Genomic DNA, 19,945 nt, shown 5'->3' with positions numbered 1-19,945 from the left:
GTTTTCTGGAAATGGACAGATGTTCTTTTTTCTTCACAGGGCTACTTCCAGTTAAAGGCCAATCCTGGTGCATGGACTCTAAGGCTCAGGAAGGGCAGATCTGAAGATATCTACAGGATCTACAGGTAGGACAGTACAAGAAATACTCAGATCCATTTCTTGTAAAGCCTTTTAAGTTATACCAGCACCATAACGTGTGCATCTACTGGTTCACCTGCCTGAGTGCAGTGAATTTTTTGTCAGATTGCATTTTGTACTGTTCATAAGTTGTATGAGATGAGAGAAATCAATTCATTTACCAAACCCAGTCTGTGTTCAAGTATGTGTTGGAATGTGTCTGTATTTGCTACTTGTCACATGTCTCAAACCTGTCTTACAATGCTCAGCCTAAAGAGTGTGTAGAAAAACATGTTGAAGACATAAAGAGCTTATTTCTACTTTCTAGTAAAGTGTTCTAATGTTTTTTCAGCCACGATGGCACAGATTCTCCACCTGAAGCTAATGAAGTTGTTGTCGTTCTCAACAACTTCAAGAGCAAAATAATTAAAGTGAAGGTGAGTTTAAAAACCTGGAGTTGATCTTAAAAACAGACTGCTTGAACTGTACTGAGGGAAGAAACTGATTGAGGGCCTGGATGATGCCTTCCTACAAGCTTTTAATGAGAGGCAGTTGGCAAAGTAATGGAGGGAATTATCTGCAGACTTGGATTTGTTTCTTTTGACACAGGAAAGATTGATGCAGCTGCTGTGCTCTTTGTATGCACATGAGAAACAATTATGCTTACATTTTACTGTCTTGGGCTGGCTTATGACTTAAAGGGCTTACAAAACTGACTTATTTTTTACTTATATAGCTCTCAGTGTATCCACAGAGCCAGTATTTTTTCTGTTACAGACAAAATTCACTCATAATTTATTTTTGATCAGTCTGATAGAATAGGTGCAGATACATTTATTTATATGTTTTAAAGCAAAGCCAAATTATAAACTTACTGTCTTTCAGGGTAGTTTTTCATATAACAGTGTAGCTGAAACATTTAAAGGAGGATAGCTGATAAATGATGGTTGTGCCACTTCTGACTCATTCTTCCCCACTGGATTTACTTGTGTTAGGAGTAATTCTGGGATGTTTTCTTGGTGGTGGTTGTTTTTTTCCTGCCTTGCTTGCTTACCTGCCTTGGAATCTCAGTGGCAAATAACACCTCAGAGAAACACACAAAGCAGTACTGAGGTGTCGTGTTGGTTTTATTTTATTAATATTATTTTTGACTGGGTTGCTGCTTTGTTTGAGCTTCTTTGCCAGGTTCCTTCATCGATGTTATGGTTTTATGATTTTGGTACTGGTATTCCACATCATAACATCATGCAGTGCATCTGGAGTTAAAGAGTTAATGCTCTAGCTCTGTTCTGGGTATACCTGACCGGGAATCGAACCCGGGTCGCGGCTGTGCAAGCACCGGCTCCTAACCACTACACCACAGCATTAACTCTTTAACTAAAACCATAACAATCGAGGATGATCCCTAAATACCTCTGAACAAAGTGCTTTTCACCATTTAGACTGGCACACCCTTGGTGTCTGATGTTAGTTCCCTGCTGAGCTGTTTCTCCATACAGCTTAGGTGTTAACTGGATGTAATTCAAACTGTGGCTAAAAATGCTCCAGAGCTGTTTGCCCAGTGCTAGTTCTACTCTCTCAAGCAGTGTTATGCTTTCACAGGTTCAGAAAAAACTAGACATGATGAATGAAGATCTACTGAGTGATGGTACCAGTGAGAATGAATCTGGATTTTGGGAATCTCTCAAATGGTAAAAATGAATTCAATAATAGCCTGCAAGTATCTTGAACTGCAAAGCTGTGTGTTCTTTTGATGCAGATGGGTCAGTGATAATCCATAGCCATCTATTGGGATAGATTGAACTTAGGGCTTGACTCACTGGGACTGTATCTTTCATAAGACCCCTTAGTTTCGAGAGAGACGAATTACTGCTTCGTCCTGCTTGTGTTCCCTTACCACCAGTGCTACAGGGAAGTCTGAGAACATTTCTTGTTTCCAGGAGTTTCATCTCAGCCAGGCCTCTTCCAATTGCAAGCTAGTAAGCTGCTATGTTTGTGTCTGCACTGGTTTGTCTTGAGGGCTGTGATGTGCAGACTGGGAAGAGGGATGCCACACAGCACTGTAGTAATGTATAGTCTGTAGCACTCTTTCTAGCCCTTGTTCTGTTGTCTCTCATTAATACATTTGTCCTTTCAGGGGTTTCACAGGAGGGCAAAAGAAGGAAGATGTGAAACAGGATAAAGATGATGTATTGAATATATTCTCTGTGGCTTCAGGACACTTATACGAAAGATTCCTACGGTCAGTTCAGAATTTATACTCTAGGGGTTTCAAATGGTGAATGTGCTCTGATGTTCACAAGTAAAAAGATTAGGATTTGCTGGAATACTTAAAACCAAGCAAAACCAAAACTTAAACATAAATCCCACACCACCACCTTTTCCAGCAGCACAGAACTCCTTGACAGCAGGAACTTTTGTCTGCACAGTATTCAGATTCAAAACAGCAATGTGCTATCTAGCAAATTCAGTCCATCCTAGGAATTCCTCATTGCAAAAAAAATGGGATACAAATGTTTTGTTAAGAATGTATAAGTCATAGTTGCTCTGGAAAAGAACTTGTGTTCTCAGCAGATTGTGAAAGCCAGCAGGTTTTTTATTCTAGCTAGAGTTCAGCAATATGAGAGGGGCTGAAGCTGCCCACTTTTTCCTCTCATGCTGTGCTCAGTAACCTGATGTAGTGTAGTTGGTCTCATAACATGACATAGCAGTGTGTGGTCTGTTTGCAGCTGATCTCTACCACACAGTAGCTTTTCCTGCAAACGTTTTATCTCTTTCTCTTGATAGCATAATGATGTTGTCTGTGCTGAAACACACTAAGACTCCCTTGAAGTTTTGGTTTCTGAAGAACTACTTGTCGCCTACATTTAAGGTTTGTTACTAATTAGAAACGTATTCTGTAGTAGGAAAAGTAAGTAAGAAAAATGTTTCAAGTTGTGCATCAGACATGTAACCAGGTGTGCAGTTCTGTCTGTATACCTTCTGTTTTCACAAAGAACCAAACTGTCTTTTAGAAAGAAGTCAGGCCGAGAGGGGACTTGTGCCTAAGATAAATATTTAAAGAGCAGCATGTAACTGGAAAATGGTACTTGGGTTTCAACATTTTTTTTGTGACTCACGTGATAAAGGTGGAGAGTTCAAGATGAAAATCAGGGCTGTTAACTTGTGTCTAATACATAAGGGTTGAAAGAGCATGCTTAGCAGGGAAGCAAGGGCTGAGAATACATAAGCAGTGTGTGCTAAGAGTGCCATGGGTCTGGATGAACACACCTGGAAATGTTTATCAGTTGTGTGATTCCTCATGAATCAAATGGCAGGATTCAACACAGAATGCAGAGGTAAACGGATGGTGAAACTGTATTTCAAGACTTGGTAAATTCCAACATGTAATACCAGATAGTAGTGTTTGTTACAGACACTTCCCTGCTTGTGAGCTCAGGGGGAAATAACTAAGTGCCTGTGTTGCTGCAAGAACTGTGGGCTGTGCTGACTGCTCCTGGGAGGTGCAGCACAGTGATTCCCCACTTCCTTTTGAGCAGTTGTGTCCCAGCAGTATCTCTCAGTGACATCTGTGCTCTCCTGGTGTCAGAGGAAGCCTCACTCATGAGAACATTGCCTGATTTGACAGTGGGCCATGTTGTTCTAGTCCCAGTTCTTTTCTAATGTCTTATTATTCCCTTCTATATTGCTTTGCACCACCTTAAACGTTAACTTCTCTATCTGAATTTTACAATTTGAGGAATGTGGTCTTTTCAGCTGATCTGTGGATTGATATCAAGTGGCTCATGAGTAACTCTGTGAGGAGAGGATGCCAAGTACTTGCTGGCTTTACAGTTTATGCCGACTGCACACTGTGGGTTCATGTCATAGTCTGCTTGAAGTAACAATGAGAGTGTAGTTACTCTTTGTGTTTCATTTCATCCTAATGTTCTGTGCTTTATTATGGGATGGGGGTCTATCTCTTGTAATGTGCTTTTCTTTTTCCAGAGGAGGAGCAAAGAACTGAGATAAGCTCCTTTTTTACCCCCTCCTCCCTCTGCAGGACTTCATCCCATACATGGCAAAGAAGTATAACTTCCAGTACGAGCTTGTCCAGTACAAGTGGCCACGCTGGCTTCATCAGCAAACAGAGAAGCAGCGAATCATCTGGGGTTACAAGATCCTCTTTCTAGATGTGCTCTTCCCATTAGCCGTTGATAAAATCTTATTTGTGGATGCTGATCAGGTAAGGCTTTACCTGTAAGGTAATCAAGAAAGGAGTTACTTTATCTTTTCCTTTTTTCCCCTGTAGGAATAATAGATTCCTGAATACAGTTCCCATACTACAAAAGCTGCAAGTGTGAGCACTTTGCAGGCGTGACTGCAGGCTGGTTCTGTAACTCAGCATGCTTCAGCAAGCATTTGTTTCTGGCCTGTTCCCACAAAGCTTGGTTTTGTTGGCTTTTCTTTCACTTTTGTCTGGCTCCTCACTCACTCGCTGTTGTGACTCCAGCAAGTTTGCCAAACAGATTCCATTTCGTCCTGACACTTGTGTGGTTCCAGCCCTGTTCCCCAAGCCTGCAGGCCACTTACCACACACAGTGTTTTCCTAAGTCCCCAAACACCCTCCTCCTCCTCTCAGTTATGCAGGATTTTAGCTTGGCCAGATCTGAATGACTTTCAGAGGAGCCAGAAGGCAATTCCCTCGTGCACGAAGCTGTGCTGTGCTGCAAAGCAAGCAGTGTCTGGGAGGCTTTGTCTGCATTTACTGCCCTTTGAACAGAGGGGATGTGTGTCCAGTGAGAACTGCCAAAGACACTCCTTTAGACATATATGATATTGTGAAGTACAGATTATCAGTACATAAATATAAAATGCCCTTGGCATTTTGCCATATAGACAGTTTGATCCCATGTCAGTTAAGAACCTTTATAACTTAAGCATAAGTATCACCTAGCATAAATTCCAAGCTTCTCAATTTATTGTTATTATGTTTGTTTCTTTATTAGAGTTTATTTTGACCAGAATTTTTAGAGTAGTACTACAGCCACAGCATCTGCATCAGGGGGACATTAAAAAGCATTCATTCACGAGGGGTTTTCAGACTTCAAAGAGGAAGGGAAACAAAGGATCACAGCAAAATTCATTTACAGTGAGAATTACTGCTGCTTTCTAAGCAGCAACTTGTCACTTCAGCTGACAGACAAACCCCTATTGGAGTACTTGAAGCTGCAGTTCAGTTGATGTAACTAATGGCAGAGGGAACACCTTTGGTACCCTGTTTTTGTACTATATATGATAATGTAGATGTCAGGGTAAGAGGCAATTCTCCCTTTAGCTGCTTAAGTTTGGATTAAATCCTAGCTAGCTCTTCAAAATTGCCCTTGACAGACTCCTACTAATAAAATATCTTTTTGCTTCAGATCGTGCGCACGGATCTAAAGGAATTAAGAGATTTCAATCTAGATGGTGCTCCTTATGGGTATACTCCATTCTGTGACAGTAGAAGAGAGATGGATGGCTACAGGTTCTGGAAGTCAGGATACTGGGCAAGTCACTTAGCTGGAAGAAAATACCACATCAGGTACTGAAGATTGTTTAGTTTTGTCTCCTCAAAATGGAAGTGGAAAGTTTTTGTACCTAATTAGAGTTAGCAGAGAGCTAGCTGAGGCTCAAAGCAGTGCTGTGTACTACTTTTTGCTTCCTGTTGCTGTTAGGTTCCGTTGCCTCTGGTCCAATTGGAAGCACAAGGGGCACTGAAGTTGATTTCAGTATGATACAGCTTTTACAGATGAAGAAATGAAGCATTAACTAAACAGAGATCTTCATTTGTTAATAAATAATGTTGAAAGAAGTGACTGTGTGACAGCAAAGCTCAGATAGAGTTGGTGAATAATTTTTGTGTACGTTCCATGACTTCAGTTAGATCTGCTTTCCTGCCTTGTATTAGATAATTCTTGGTGGCAGTTTATCAAGTTGTTTTGATGTATTGAATCTCAGAGTCTGAGACCTTGCTAATTTACCTGTCAGTGAAATGTCACTGCTGATTGTGTCATCTCCATGCAGTGCTCTGTATGTTGTGGATCTGAAGAAGTTCAGAAAGATAGCAGCTGGAGACCGCCTCCGAGGACAGTACCAGGGCCTCAGCCAGGATCCCAACAGTCTGTCTAACCTCGACCAGGTGTGTATTTATTGTGTGTATGTACGTGTTTCCTGGGACCTGATGGCAGGTGAGGACCTCTCCTTTCCTTCGCCCTGTGCCAGTGGCAGTCCCAGTAACTCCCTGCCTTCAAATGAGACCGATCAGCATAGAAAGGAATGCAAGTGGTGGGTGGGAGCACCTTCTTCTTACATACCTTCAGACTGTCCACTTCTCTGGTATGCTCCAGGGCAAATACATAACTCAGCTGAGTACTTGAGCTGTTTGGCCTCATGCACTTTGCTGTGTACTGACTTGGATATGTGGAAATCAGGCTTGTACTGACATACATGGAAAAGCAACACAATGCTTTTATTCACTTGAGAACAGTCTTCCAAACTGATCCAGTGGAGGTGTGACACTGGATTCATATTATGACTTTAATCCCTTTTACAAATAGCCTCATTTTCAACAAAGAAAGATTAGCACCTGTATTATTCCATTTATTTGTTCTTTTCCAAAGGACTTTGTTTGGAATGAAAGTTGATAGATGACTATTCATTTGCTCTGGGAAAAAATAAAGCTCTCTATTTTCAGAAGTTACAAAACTTCTCAGTGCTGTGTGGTGGGACAGTTTGCCACCTGCCCTGCACCATGGAAACTGCTGCTCAATCTTATTCTTCACCACAGGATTTGCCCAACAACATGATCCACCAGGTGCCAATTAAATCGTTGCCACAGGAGTGGCTTTGGTGTGAAACGTGGTGTGATGATTCCTCAAAGAAGAGAGCAAAAACCATTGACCTGGTAAGTACACAATGGTTCCTTCATTCCTCAGTAAGAGTCTGTGTCCAACTTAAAGGCACTCCCGGACCTACACCTAGGTGCCTCAGACTCTCTTGTTTCTTTAAGGTTTTCAGTACTTCATTTTTCTTTCCTTTTTCCTGTATATTTTTCTTACCTAGAAGATTATGAGTATGGAAAGAGAATTCAAGCTAAAGCAGTAAGCATTCACCAACAACTGATCAATTCCACTAGAGGGAAGCATCCCTCTATTCATTAAGTAAAGCTTATTCAGACACAAAGTGTTTGAACAGTTTGTATGTCTTCTTTGCAGTGTAATAACCCAATGACCAAAGAGCCCAAGCTGCAAGCAGCAATGCGTATTGTTCCAGAGTGGCAGGACTACGATCAAGAAATCAAACAGCTCCATAATCTTTTCCAGAAAGAAAAAGAAACAGGGACACCAGCTCAGATGTCAGGACAACACACACAAGGTAGTATTTCTGACTGTTTTCCTAATTTCCTGACTTTCCTCCCTACCTGTTTAGATGGTAAAGCCATCATTTGCTGTAAGCCTGCACCATGCAAGGGCTTGCATGGAGGATGTTTTAAATTACCTGCATTATTTCAGTGGGACAGGAGCATCTTGCTAAATGAGGCAGGTGTAACTTAACTTGAAGCTGAGACCTAGAGAACTGAGGAATATATTTGACCCTTTTTCAGTTCCATTAAAGATCCTCAAAGGTCATGAACCCGGCCTTACCTTAGCCCATACTTAAAGTGCATGTACACAGTGAGTAGGAATGGTTTTTCAGTCACTGGGAATCTTGCAAATAACAAGAGGCTGGGATTTAAATGTCAAGTTTCAAACCAATCTGCAAAATGAGGAAGCTGGAAATGGATTACTTATTCTTCTCTCCTCTTCTACAGATGCAGCAGCACACGTGGAATTATGATCCATGGAGAAAAATTCAAGTTAGACTGTTTCATAGACAATTTTTATATTGAAAGCTAGTTGTTTTTTTTGTTTTTTTTTTCTTCTGGTATGTCTGCAAAACTGCTGAATAATTGAATGGGATGATGTATGTGTTTTTATTACATGCCTTTGGGTTAATTTCTGCATATGAAATCTGGATTGCTGGAATTAGCATTACAGTTTTGGTTTGTTTTATTTTTTTGCACCTGTGGTGGCGATGAAAGAGCCCATGATGGAATTCAGCATTTCAGAAACAAGACTTTAAAATGCACTGGAAAAGCCCCAGCCTGCTCCTTCAGCTACTGCTGCCTCCACCACTGCTGAAGATCCTGTGTTAGCCTCAGCTCTTACTTGAGAGCCTGGAAAATGCAGCCCAGTGAGCTGCTGGCTCCATCCTAAGCCCTAACCTCAACTCACCGAGTTAATTTTCCCAGGTAATTTGAAAAGGAAGGCTCTGACTCACACTTTCAATTGGGCTACCGTTTCATCAGCAACTTTTCAAACAGCCAACAGTTCTCCTTGGATTTGCTCAGTGTGCACTTGGTTTTTTATTTTTAAATCAAATCCAGCATTACTTAAACTCCGTTTCCCCTTTTCATTTATCGCCCAACTTGTGAGGGTTTGACTTCATGTAGAGCTGTGTGATCTGTGTGTGCCTGTCCCAAACACAGCTGCCTAAGCCTACAACGTGGGCAGAACTTTGGATCTGACTCTTCTGTTCCTCATAGCCCGTCTGACTGGAAATAAAAGTGCCCTCCTTCCTTCTTTGCTCCGAGTTCAAGTCCATCTGCAGCACTGGTAGGGCCCCACCGTCGCTGTGCTTCACTGATCCATGAACGTTGTTTTGTTTGTAGAAAAATCTGTGGAAGCTTTTCATCATCATGTACATTTCATTAACTTTATTTTTCTTCAAACACAGTTGTTGTCACACGAATAAAATACTTTGGGAGTTCTTAGGTCTTACGTTTCAGTTCCCATTCAGTCCTTTCATCATCCTGTTGATTTTGGGGTTTTTGAATGGTTGAGTTGCATTTGTTTCCACTGCAGTAGTTATATGAACTTAAAAAATCCTCAAACCCTGCTTCCCTCATTCTGTAGGATTATTTCTTCTCCCTGGAACAAAGACACTTGGAAGAGCTGAAATACAGGAACCCATCTGGTATTTCTATGCTGAGGTGAACGATAGCTCTGTGTGCACTGCTAGTTCAGAGACCCAGGTTGGGATTGCTTTTTCCCTTGTTTTTATACAGCACTATTTTCTGTGCTGTAAGAACTTCCCCACATGCTAATCCTGACTTAAATATTTGTCTAGAAATAATGTTTTATACACCGCTTATATGTTCTGGAGGAATCATCACTTGTAGAGTTCAAACTGGTCAGCAGGGCAGTGGCACAGGTAGGCAGCTCCTAACAGTGCCCAAATCACTAACCCAAACACTTAAAAAACGTGGTAAAAAGAAATAAGAGATGCTCCCTGAAATTTGCAGTGCTGGCAGTGGTGCCAAGGTGAGAAAATGAATCAGCAGCACCACGCACACACTGCTAGTGGGTGCCAGAACAGGAAACTCCAGAAAGGCAGAGGAAAGGCCAACCCCCCTTTCCATAGTGAAAGTTGTGCAGATGTGAGGGGCTGGGTTTCCAACCATGAACATGTTGGGTATGAATTTTCAGCTCAGGTGTTTGCCCCTCTGTGGGGTTTTCAGTTCAAATGGTCTCCCTGTTAAGTTGTAGCTTACAAGTGCTTTATGCTTGCTGCCAAGCTGGCCCAGGTGAGGCAGAGCAGACTGAGCCTAGAAGGGGTTTTTCTAGTGTAAAGACCAATGAAACTGAAGTTAGTCATTAGATATTATATTAGCCTGTTCTAAACAGGTACAGTAACACTGGTAATATTCTCCTTTCTGCATGAGCTGCACCCCACTTCTGCCCCTTTTGGAGCCCATGGAATGGCACACAATGGAAGGCAGCAGCTGCCCCCCAGTTTCATGCAGGGCTGGATGGGGGCAGCAGAGAAGTGCTTAGGGCAGTGGGATGTATGTACAGGAAAGGGTCTGCAAAACTGCAGTTTTCTGTGAAATAAGACCTCCTTTTACCAAAAAATGCCATATTTGGCTTTGCTGTTTTGAAATGTTACTTGAAGCCAGAAGGTGGAGAAGAAGGGAACTTGCTGAAATTCAACCCAGTGTTTGTAATGCCTTCTTTGGAGTTGGATAGGAAGAAAGTATCTTTCTTAATTCAGTGTAAATTACAGAATTATTTTTTTAGTTATGCTCCTCCACTGTACTTGTTAATGTATGCACTTGGATATGCACATCACTATTTGTTTTTTCTCTTTAATTATAAAATTGACCAAGCAAAGGAGAACAGTGGTGGTTGTTTTCCTGCTCTATAGCACAGACCATGCTCTTCTATTCAGATCTTAGTTGAAGAAGAAGAGAAACCAGAAGCACACATAGAAGTACTGCAAAAGATGGGAAAACTCACCCTAGGAGTCCTGTACCTGTTCTCAAGTACAGGATGAAATCCAGGTGGTGCTTGGGATTCAGCATGGGCACACAAGAACGCCACTGAGAGAATACTGATGTGCTTTGGATCTGTGCCTGCTCTTGCTGGTAGTGCTCAGCTGAGCCTTAATAGGCAATCTTCAGCCAGCTCCATCTAAAAAGCAGCCTGTGCTGAGGTGATCACTGAGACAGAGCTGCTGCTGCCCATGCTTGTACCTGGAAGTGAGAAAAAAGAAGTAGAAAACGGGGAGTAATGGGGTCACAGTGTAATCTGGGATCCTCAGTCTGAAAAGGGCACTTCTGGGGCAAGGCAGTGCTGCTGGTCCCAGTACCACGTTTGTCCTGCTGATGAAAAGTTGATGCTGAAAAGATGATATATTGAAAGGAAGATTTTGCAGCCGTACTGGGGAACGAGTAGCAGAGATGTGCTGAAGCATGGCAGTGAGATACCTCTGTCAGCAAGCCACTGGGAGATGCTGTAAACCAAGGAAGTGAAAGGGGGTATACAAAGGGGGAGTAACCATCCAGTCATGGTTTTAGAAATCAAAACCTGTTCAAGAAAATGCCACCATTCTGTGGCACTGATACGTAATAACCCCCAGATACAGGGAGTCACTGCTGTGCATTACCTGAACTGAGCTCACAGCAAATCCCATACGGTGACAACAGCATGTCTCATATAATAAAGCCTTCCTGTCCTTTACCCGTGCCTCTCCTGTTGGCCACTGTGGTTCTGATAACTGATGTTTTAATGAAGTTACTCAGAGTATGCCTTTTTTTTCCCCTCACTTAATATTGCAATACTTCCCAAAGGATTCTGCACTGGGAAAGCTGAAGTTAGTGTTTCTCAAATCACAGTGCTTACAGCTACAGAGCTGGGCCTGCATCCCTCAATTCATTGTCCACCCTTCAGAACTCCCCTGGGAAGTTGACCCTGCTAAGTACAGGCCTGCCTGTCTCACGAGAGCACCTGGTAAAGTGACAGCAGCTGAGCACATTATTCCAGGAAAAACCATCAACACACAGGTGTGTCTTCCTGCACACCCACACTATCTGCCTGCTACAGCTCCAGGCACAACAGCAGGCTCTGCCCATCCCACCATCACCTCCTAGGGAACTGCTCACCACTGCAAACACCAAACACTTTTGGACTCAGGAACACAACCCCACTTGCAGGAACCCCTTGAGTGCCTTGCTCCTAGAAGTGCACGTTCACATTTGCCCAACCTAACTGCTTTTTCTGGTTGCCTTTGCAGTAAGGTCCAAAATCTGTGAGTCCTCCGAGCCACACTAGTCTGACATTATGTCCTGTACAACTCTCAGGAGTCATTTCTGGCCTCAAGATACCACTGACTTTCAGGAGCTTCCATTGTTTTCTTTCAGACATCAGACAAGCAAGCCTTGGGTGCACTATTCTGGAACATCTGCCTTCTCTTCCAGAGTCTATGGAGAACTAACACTGGGGGACTCTTCTTCAGAAACACTGATGGCTGAGGTTTCCCTTTGGGAAGAAAAGATGCTAGAAGATCATCCAGTGCTGATCACGCGTTGGTTCAGGCTGATGAAGTATGAGTAATGTCAGTGGAGAATCTATAGGACACCGAATCCGGTACTCTGCTACCACAGCTCTACTGCCACATCCCCATTCCCAGCTTTACCTAGATCACTTCAATCAAGTTTTAGGTTCCTCACTCCTCCTCCCACTGCTGGAGCCTCACCACACTGACAGCAATGGAAGTCAGCTCCCAGTAACTGTCCACTGAAACCCTCAGTCAGTGCAGTGGACTCCTGGAGGCAGATCTTCAGCAGCGTTGTCCTTTTATTGGTAGAAGTGGGGCAAAGCAATCCAAGCAGGCCCAATAATGACCTCACAAGCAAATCTGGGACCTGTAGATGGAGCAATTGCACTGCTGAAAAGAACCAGCAGCAATTCAGAGCGATTTTTAAACTGGGAAATGTTTGCCCCATGTGGCCCTACTGTGGCATTCAACTTAAAAAACAAAAACACACGAATAATAAACCGAAAACATCTGACAACAGAAGAGCAAAGTTTGGTAAGCTGTATCCCAACCAGACAGCACGCTGCGCTGCCCTGCAACTGCACCAGCTCATTGCATGCGTGTTAAGACACACAGTACCATCTCTGAAATAGATACGTTTGCTAGACTTTCTGCCATGGTTTTCTAAGGGTTTTCCAGTGAAGTTCAAAGACAGTTTTCCTCCAAAGGTCCAATTGCTTCCAGGAAAAGGAACAGCCAAACAGTCACTTCTGGATCTGCAGTTGGTTGTTGGTGGTATTTGTTTTTTTTTTTAAACAAGCAAGCAAAAAGCAACACACACACTTATTAATAAACAGACTCCCAGGAAACACTTCCATTTGATTTACCATCAGCTTTCCAGTGCAGCTCAAGAGCCAATCTGTTAATTCAAATGGCTACAACCATCCCTTTTTAGCTCTACACTGGAATTAGGACACCTTTTCTCCTAGAATCAATCTGTTTCTGTAAATGGGCTGGAAACACGCAACGTTCACAAGCTCTTTTGATCAAAGTAGGCAAAAATCATCTGTAGGATGTAATTGAGAAACCTCAGCATCTTCCTTCCTGCCCACCCTGTGGTGGAATGAGCTCAGACTGAGGAACAGAAGCTGGTACTTCCAAGGGTAGCTGTTGTCTCACATCCTTCTTAGAGATGCACTTTTGCCTGGGCAGCATAAGCAATGAAAGGCTCCTACAAGGCTCTATAAATCAAGGATATATTTTCAAGGCTTTATGTTCCTTGATGTAACTTTGCTTTCTTTTTGAAAGGGTTTGTGAGCACCAGAAGCGCAATGCATTGGGAATGCCTCATCCCATTGGAAAAGAACCCAAAAGTACGCTGGGGTTGAGCTCCATCAAGAAGGACTCGTGCTTTCAGTGGTACATGAGAGCTAACGGTGCACTGTTTCTACACTTGGAAGCGAATCTTTCTGCCTGTTTTCCTCAGTACCTTTCTGCTGATTTCTTTGAACAAACCTTTTGGGAAACCAAAGGCCATTCTGCTCATCATCTCTGAAGTTCTTGCCTCTGCCAGGCAGCTAATGCAGCAGAGACCAACTGCCAGCCCAGATCTGTGGAATAATAAATGTCCCCGATTGCTTTGTGTAGCTGATCAAAGCACTGGAAAAGCAGGAAAGCTATCTGAAGCTCACAGAGCATAAAGTGAGTATTTTGACATCAGGAAGTTGTTTCCTAAAGTTGTTCAGCACAGCCCAGATATTTCAGGTGCTGAGGAATGAGACATTAGAAAGGCGCAGTTGTGAGGGCATCCAAATTGTTCATTCATTCACTTATTACACTTAGTGCCACGTAGCAGAAAACATGGAGAATCCTGTGATTAGAAAACAATGCACAACCTTCCCTAAGTAACCTCGTGGCAGGAGGCAAACCAAACCAAGGGAAACAAGCAAATGGCAAAGGAAAAAAAAAGATGGCAAAGAAACTTGGTGCTGTTTAAGCAATGGACTCATGACCTGAAAGCAGATACATTATTTATTTCAACTATTTATGTCCCTTTTCATTCATTTTGGCTCTGCTTTGCTGTCACTGGTGAGTTACAAGCCTATTAAAAACACATAGCAATGAATAATGCATTCAGTTGCACCAACTGCATTGTGTTTGGTCATATGGCCCAGTGAGTAGTTATAAATTTATTACACCAGAGGCTTTTTTCTGAATGGCAGCTAAGATCCACGCACACAAACCTAGTCCAAACCTATACAGCAATTTAAAGGAAGCGTTTTCAAGTCATTCCTGGGCAAACAGCTAACACAGAAGCAGTCAGTTGTCAACCCCAGCTCCGACAGCTCCTGTGCCAGGAGGCACAAATCACAGCAGCAGCATTTTGGAGAGGTGGTTTCACACAGAGAACCTCCCCTGTAGATCATGCCACCCCCAGGAGCTCCAGAGAACATCATCAGCTGTTTGAACTGATTACAAAACAACTGAATTTATTTCCACAGAAATCATACATGCCATCAACATTCATCCTTCTCCAGAATGGAGTTTCCTAACATCCAACACAAACAGAAGAGCACAGGAATGAGATGTTTGTAATGGAAGGGCAGGGAGGGGGTGGTGGGATGCAACTAGGCTGCTCAGTGCTGCAGCTGCTGAAAGTTACCTGAGATGAGATGCAATATAGGAGTGAGCATTTAAAGGAAAAGTTAACATTTAAAACGTAGCAGGCCTGCAGATGTTATTGAGAATACAAATGAACTTCTCGATGCCTGGGCCAAGTTGCCCATTAACTACTGTTAGCTCCATTAAAGCTGTAAATGAGCACTCCACAAAAATTTCCAACGTATTACCCCGGGGCTGTGTGCTATATTCACATTAGTAGTATTTACGGAGCAATTCCCACCTATTATTTAAACACGCTTGGAAATACCACAGCAAAGTATAATCACATTCCAGCACTGCATCAACACCCTGCTAGGAAATGCAGCAAGAAAGATCCTAAGCTAATTGCCATTGAACTGGGAGTTAATTGAGAGGAGAAAATGATACCATCAAGCACAAGACTGCCAGCAAGCTTCAAACTTCACTGTTATGACAAAGCTGAATGAGCATGCCAGATATTTACTTGGCCTATTAAAAACAAAGCAGCTTCACTGAGACCCGGGGTCCTGCTGTTGATTTAAGGACAAGAAACAACCTGTGACTGAGTTCCCTGTCACTTACCTGCAAGCAGAGGAGCGCTGCACCAGCAGGCATTGGCCACCAGTGTTTCTTGAGACCAGGTCCACTTCTGCTGTTACCCAAGAGCCTGCAATAAAAAACAGAGCTCAGTCTGATCAGTAGCTCCAAGGTAATAATTCCACACCACTCAGCTGAAGCAGAACTCCACAGCCCATCAGGCAGCAAGTGGAAGGATGATTTGTGCTCTAAACCAGCTCCCATTCCCGAGCTGGGCCGCAGGAATGGACTTCAGCACAGATGAGCACTGTGACTATTGTGGCTTTCACCCTGCAGGCACTGGGACACATCACCCTGTAGGATCAGCCTGAGAGTGTGCTGTTAGTACAGGACACACATGCACATCTATCTCCTGTCCATGGAGCATGTGTGCAGCTGTAGCACACACAAAGCCTGCTTTACCTCCCTTTGTCTGCATCTCAAGCTACAGGCACAGGCTGAGGTTGACAAAGGGAACCCACAGGGGACTTAGCTTGCAGTTATGCACGTGGTTCAGCAGTACACAGTTGTTTTGTAAAGCAAGAGTTGCTAGCTTGTGACAGACTGAAACTGACCACCACTGCTCTGGACCTCTCCTATACAATCAGGAGCAGCCAAGTTGTAGCCTTGCATCCATTCACATCTGAAAACAGGAGAAAAAATTCAGAAGGGAAAAAAAATGTCACAGTAAATGCCCTGAAAACCATGCTGGCTTGCCCCATGACACTGACCCTGTATTGCCTCCTCAGACCTGCAGCAGGTTACATTTGCTCAGGCTCCCATGGACACAGTGCTCCACAGCTCCAGGCACTCAGGATATGGGAATCCCTTCCGTCAGCCCAAGCCTGGCCCTTTAGTGTCCCTCACCCGCTTGGCTCACACCAACCTTCCAGCAAGTGCTTGAGTTTCAACAGCCTGGCATGGGATTTGGCTCCAGCAGCAGAAAAGGTGAGAAGAAATTTGTCATTCATGCACCCTGAAGGAGTTTGAGGCTTCAGTCTTCATCAGCAGTGTCATCACATCACTGTCCCCCTACAGTTATCATTCCCTGCTCTGAAGATGGGGAAAGTGTGACAGGTAAATGGGAAATTTAAGCGGGGTGACAACATTCTTACTGAGAAATTTTACATTTTTTCAGCCATTTTAAAAAGTACTTAAGGAAAATCTGAGGTTAGCAAGAGTTTTGGGGGACTAAGTGTAAACCTGAGTCGCACCAGCTTTCTTTTATTCTTAATGAGACAATTCTGCAGATCCTCACACTGCTAACAGCGAGGAGCTCCTAATCTCACCTTGCTGAGAATGCAACGATAACTGATTATGCCATAGCCCAGGGGTGAGCTAAAACTAATTCTCCTCTCTTCTGATTTAGGTTACAGCTTCCTGAGGCAGGGTCTCATTTTGTTCTGTTTTTATGGCTCAGTAAGGGCATGCTTCATGAACAAGGATGCAAATGCTACAGCATTTCAAATAATGAGACATGTGAGAACCCACGGTGCTCACAGTGTGTGGAAAAACCAAATGACAGGATTTTTTCCCCTTCCCTTTTAAGCTGAAATCTGCACAGAGAAGGGAGGCAGAGCTGAGTTCTTACAGTAGGACACCTCTCCTGCTGCATCACTGTAGGATAGTTCCCCCACTATTCTTTATTGTCACACATCACTACCTAACAGCATAGAGTGCTTTGGGAAGCAGAATGGGAAGAGCAACTGAGCTTGTGCTCACTTCCCACACCCAAATGGGAGCCCGTGACACAACCACCAAGCTGGACATGCCTGCAGCAGGGCGATCCAGGCAGAGGAGAGGCAGGCAATTAATCAAGATGACCTTTCAATGCTTTTTTAATCACAGAGTGCCATCTCTACAGGCAGTCTGTGGATCAGCCTGCTCTGGCACTTTTCCAATTACCTGTAGGTGCAGACTTCTCCTTATTACCTGCTTGTATATGGCACTGCAGAGCACAGCAGCTATGGACACCTGCAGGTCTCTGCTCTTCCCCACCGCCCCCAAACTCTGCTGAATCCTCTCCGGTATTGCATCCACCTTCAGGCAATGCACAGGAGAAAACAAAGCAAAGGACTGGTGTGCGAGCAACATCCAGACCTGTAACTGGAGAATGCTGCCTTTCTGCCACCCTCCTCCTCACACAAAAAGGAAGTGAGGGAAAAGATAAGCTTCCTTTCAGGAAGAGGAAGAATTCACACTCACCCAGCCTAGCTGTCCTGAAGGTGGGGGGGGGGGGGGGGGGGCAATTCCTGGGTATGGTTCAGAGCATGAAGAATCTGTGCATTTCCCTACAAGGGTATGTGGGGGAAGAAAGGTTAACGTACTCACTGCAGATATTAAAGCTTAAAGTGCAGCAGTTCCATTTGCAGAAGTTGCTCGAGGCTCAGTTTTCCCAGAGCCTTGTGCACTGGTTCTCACACAGCAAACTCCCCATGCAGTTTCCTGACCCTGATGTCAAACAGCAGCACGTGGCTCTGGGTTCCAGTGACAGTACCTGCAGGACACCAGCTGGCCCATCTCATCCTCTTCTGCTCAGCCTCTCCTGCCTTTTCCCTCCAGCTTCTCAAAAACGGCAGCAGCATTTCACTCATAGAAACACGAGCACGAGGAAACACAGAAAGCATCAGACACACCAGAGGCAAACTGCTCATTTCTCCTCGTGTTCAATAAAAAGAGAGGAAAATACTACAGGCAACTTGAAAGCAGAGGGGGACAAACACACACAGAACCAAGAATGAGCCAAGGGGAGAAGGACCCTCAGCAAGTGGCTGCTGACAAAGGGAGGTTCATTACATGCAGCTGTTCTGCTTGGTACACTGTCTCAGCAGATGCACGATGATTTTCTTGTGAATGTCTTTACATGCACGTATAAAAATTCAAAGCTTATGCTCTCCAATTGCTTAGAAGTAGAAGGAAATGATGAAGTCCAAACAGAAGCCCCTTTCATGGGCTTTGTATGCACCTAGGATGAAGGATGAACTGAAACATGCTGCTTTTACAGCAGCCAGAGCCTGAAGCTGCTCACCTGCTGCCTCATAAATGCCACACTTTCTTTCAGCCACCTTCCAAGCGAGGAGAATGTTCATTTGCCCCAGAACAGGGCTCTGAGGAAAATGCAGGAGGACGCAAAAGGATCCCATGCCAACACTAGGTAGCTTTCCATTGAGGGATTGCTCCTCAAACCTGTTGCCACCACTCCCACAACAAACCAATGTCAGTGACTTTGGTCACCTCAAAAGGGGCCCATCCAAGCAGGTGAGCACATTCTCTTGGATTTGCAGTATTCCCCACTTAAGCAGAGCTTGGGAGCAGATCCAACAGGCAGCCCACCTGCGTGCAGATGGGCCCCACCTTCCTGATGGTGGCAGAGCTCAGCACCAGGCAGTAGGTCTGTGCTTCAGTACTGCCAGCAGCACAGAGGTTTAGCTGCACATTGGCATTTAACAGCCTACAGGAGGATGTGGCTAATTGGCAACAGCTTCTGAATTCCCACATAGCATTGAAATATTTGATATTCGGGATAGAAACAAACAGATCAGCAGTACCATGTGCTGGTGGGGGCTGTTACAGCACGCAGAACATCCCAGCACTCGCTAATATGGCTGTGAGCTCTCGTTCTGAAAACAATGTCTGGCAATAATAACACAATCCTGAGGAAAGGGCTCCGTGGGGAAGTCATTCGCTCTCACAAGGGCCGTGTGATTTATACACGTTGTCACTGCCTGTGCCAGAAAATTGATGACTGATTACCACGTATTCATTTCAGCATCAGGTATCCAGCCCGAGCGAACCAGGTTAGGCCACGTGGAATTTTGTTACTATTCACAGCACAACTGAGTGTCACAGTTGGTTTTAGTCAATGTGGGAAGAAGCTTTCACTCCGAATCCGGTAAGAACTAGAACTTATTAAAGCAGCACCAATTAAATGTTTGTTATTTATCATTACTACTCATTTATAACGCAGACATCTGGATTTCATAACTACAGCCTGATAGAATGGGATTATTAGTGTGGAGAGCAAAATAATTATGTGAATGCCATGGAACTCGTTAAACGTTTGCAAAGCACTGCAGTCACTCACCCGCTCCCAGCTCCAGGAGTGCAGCAGTGTGACTCCTCTTGCTGTTGGCTGGATGTCTATTCTGAGCAGGGCAGCTGCACCCTCTGCACGAGGGGTTTGACCCTTCCTTGGGAAGGAGGCACAGGAGCACTCTCAGCAAATGAAAAACAGCTTTTGAGAGCAGCATAACCAGTAAGAAATTAATAAAGTCACATGCAGGAAAGAAATTCTATCGCCTAAGAAACAGCAGCAAACACCAAAGCACCTGAATATCACAGAAACATGGGATGGCTTGGGTTGGAAGACCCCAGGGATCATCAAGTTCCAACCCCCTGTCACAGGCAGGCTGCCAGCCACTAGATGAAGCACTAGATCAGGTTGCCCAAGGCCCCATCCAACCTGGCCTTAATTACCACCAGGGATGGGACATCCACAGGCTCTAAGGGCAACCTGAGCCAGCACCACACCACTCCTAACAAAAAGCTTCCCCCCAGAGTCTAATCTAGTTCTCCCCTCTTTTTTTTTTTTTTTTTTTAAACCATTCCCCCTTGTCCTGTCACTATTTACTTGTGACAGAAATTGATTCCCCTCTTGTTTATAAACTCCCTTCAAACAATGGAAGGCTGCAAAGAGGTCTCCCTGCAGCCTTCCCTTCTGCAGACTGAAGGAGCC

The 19,945-nt window shown here is 44.0% G+C and overlaps 2 protein-coding genes across 5 annotated transcripts in view; both read left to right on the top strand.

Annotated features, from left to right (window-relative positions):
* Positions 1-8,627, top strand: part of UGGT1 (UDP-glucose glycoprotein glucosyltransferase 1) — a 35,407-nt gene extending 26,780 nt beyond the window's left edge. For 2 of the 4 annotated variants that reach the window (XM_065748394.1, XM_065748393.1), the window contains 11 exons: positions 40-125; positions 470-554; positions 1,720-1,808; positions 2,255-2,359; positions 2,905-2,989; positions 4,160-4,342; positions 5,520-5,680; positions 6,163-6,277; positions 6,926-7,042; positions 7,353-7,512; positions 7,949-8,627. In XM_065748394.1, the coding sequence (XP_065604466.1) occupies positions 40-125; positions 470-554; positions 1,720-1,808; positions 2,255-2,359; positions 2,905-2,989; positions 4,160-4,342; positions 5,520-5,680; positions 6,163-6,277; positions 6,926-7,042; positions 7,353-7,512; positions 7,949-7,974 (1,212 nt within the window). In that variant the 3' untranslated portion in view covers positions 7,975-8,627. Of the gene's footprint in view, positions 1-39; positions 126-469; positions 555-1,719; positions 1,809-2,254; positions 2,360-2,904; positions 2,990-3,532; positions 3,779-4,104; positions 4,343-5,519; positions 5,681-6,162; positions 6,278-6,925; positions 7,043-7,352; positions 7,513-7,948 lie in introns of those variants that run through there. The other 2 variants (XM_065748395.1, XM_065748396.1) reach the window with 2 other exon arrangements.
* The window catches only part of GPR17 (G protein-coupled receptor 17), a 179,317-nt gene that overhangs the window by 142,563 nt on the left and 16,809 nt on the right, over positions 1-19,945 (top strand). The gene's annotated exons all lie outside the window — the stretch shown is intronic.

The sequence above is a fragment of the Cyrtonyx montezumae genome, unplaced genomic scaffold, assembly GCF_038088225.1.
Source record: "Cyrtonyx montezumae isolate F1298 unplaced genomic scaffold, pur_monq_1.0 scaffold_5, whole genome shotgun sequence".
In the NCBI taxonomy this organism is placed as follows: Eukaryota; Metazoa; Chordata; class Aves; order Galliformes; family Odontophoridae; genus Cyrtonyx; species Cyrtonyx montezumae.
The sequence above is the reverse complement of the archived record's forward strand: the minus strand, read 5'-3'. Positions and strand labels throughout refer to the sequence as shown.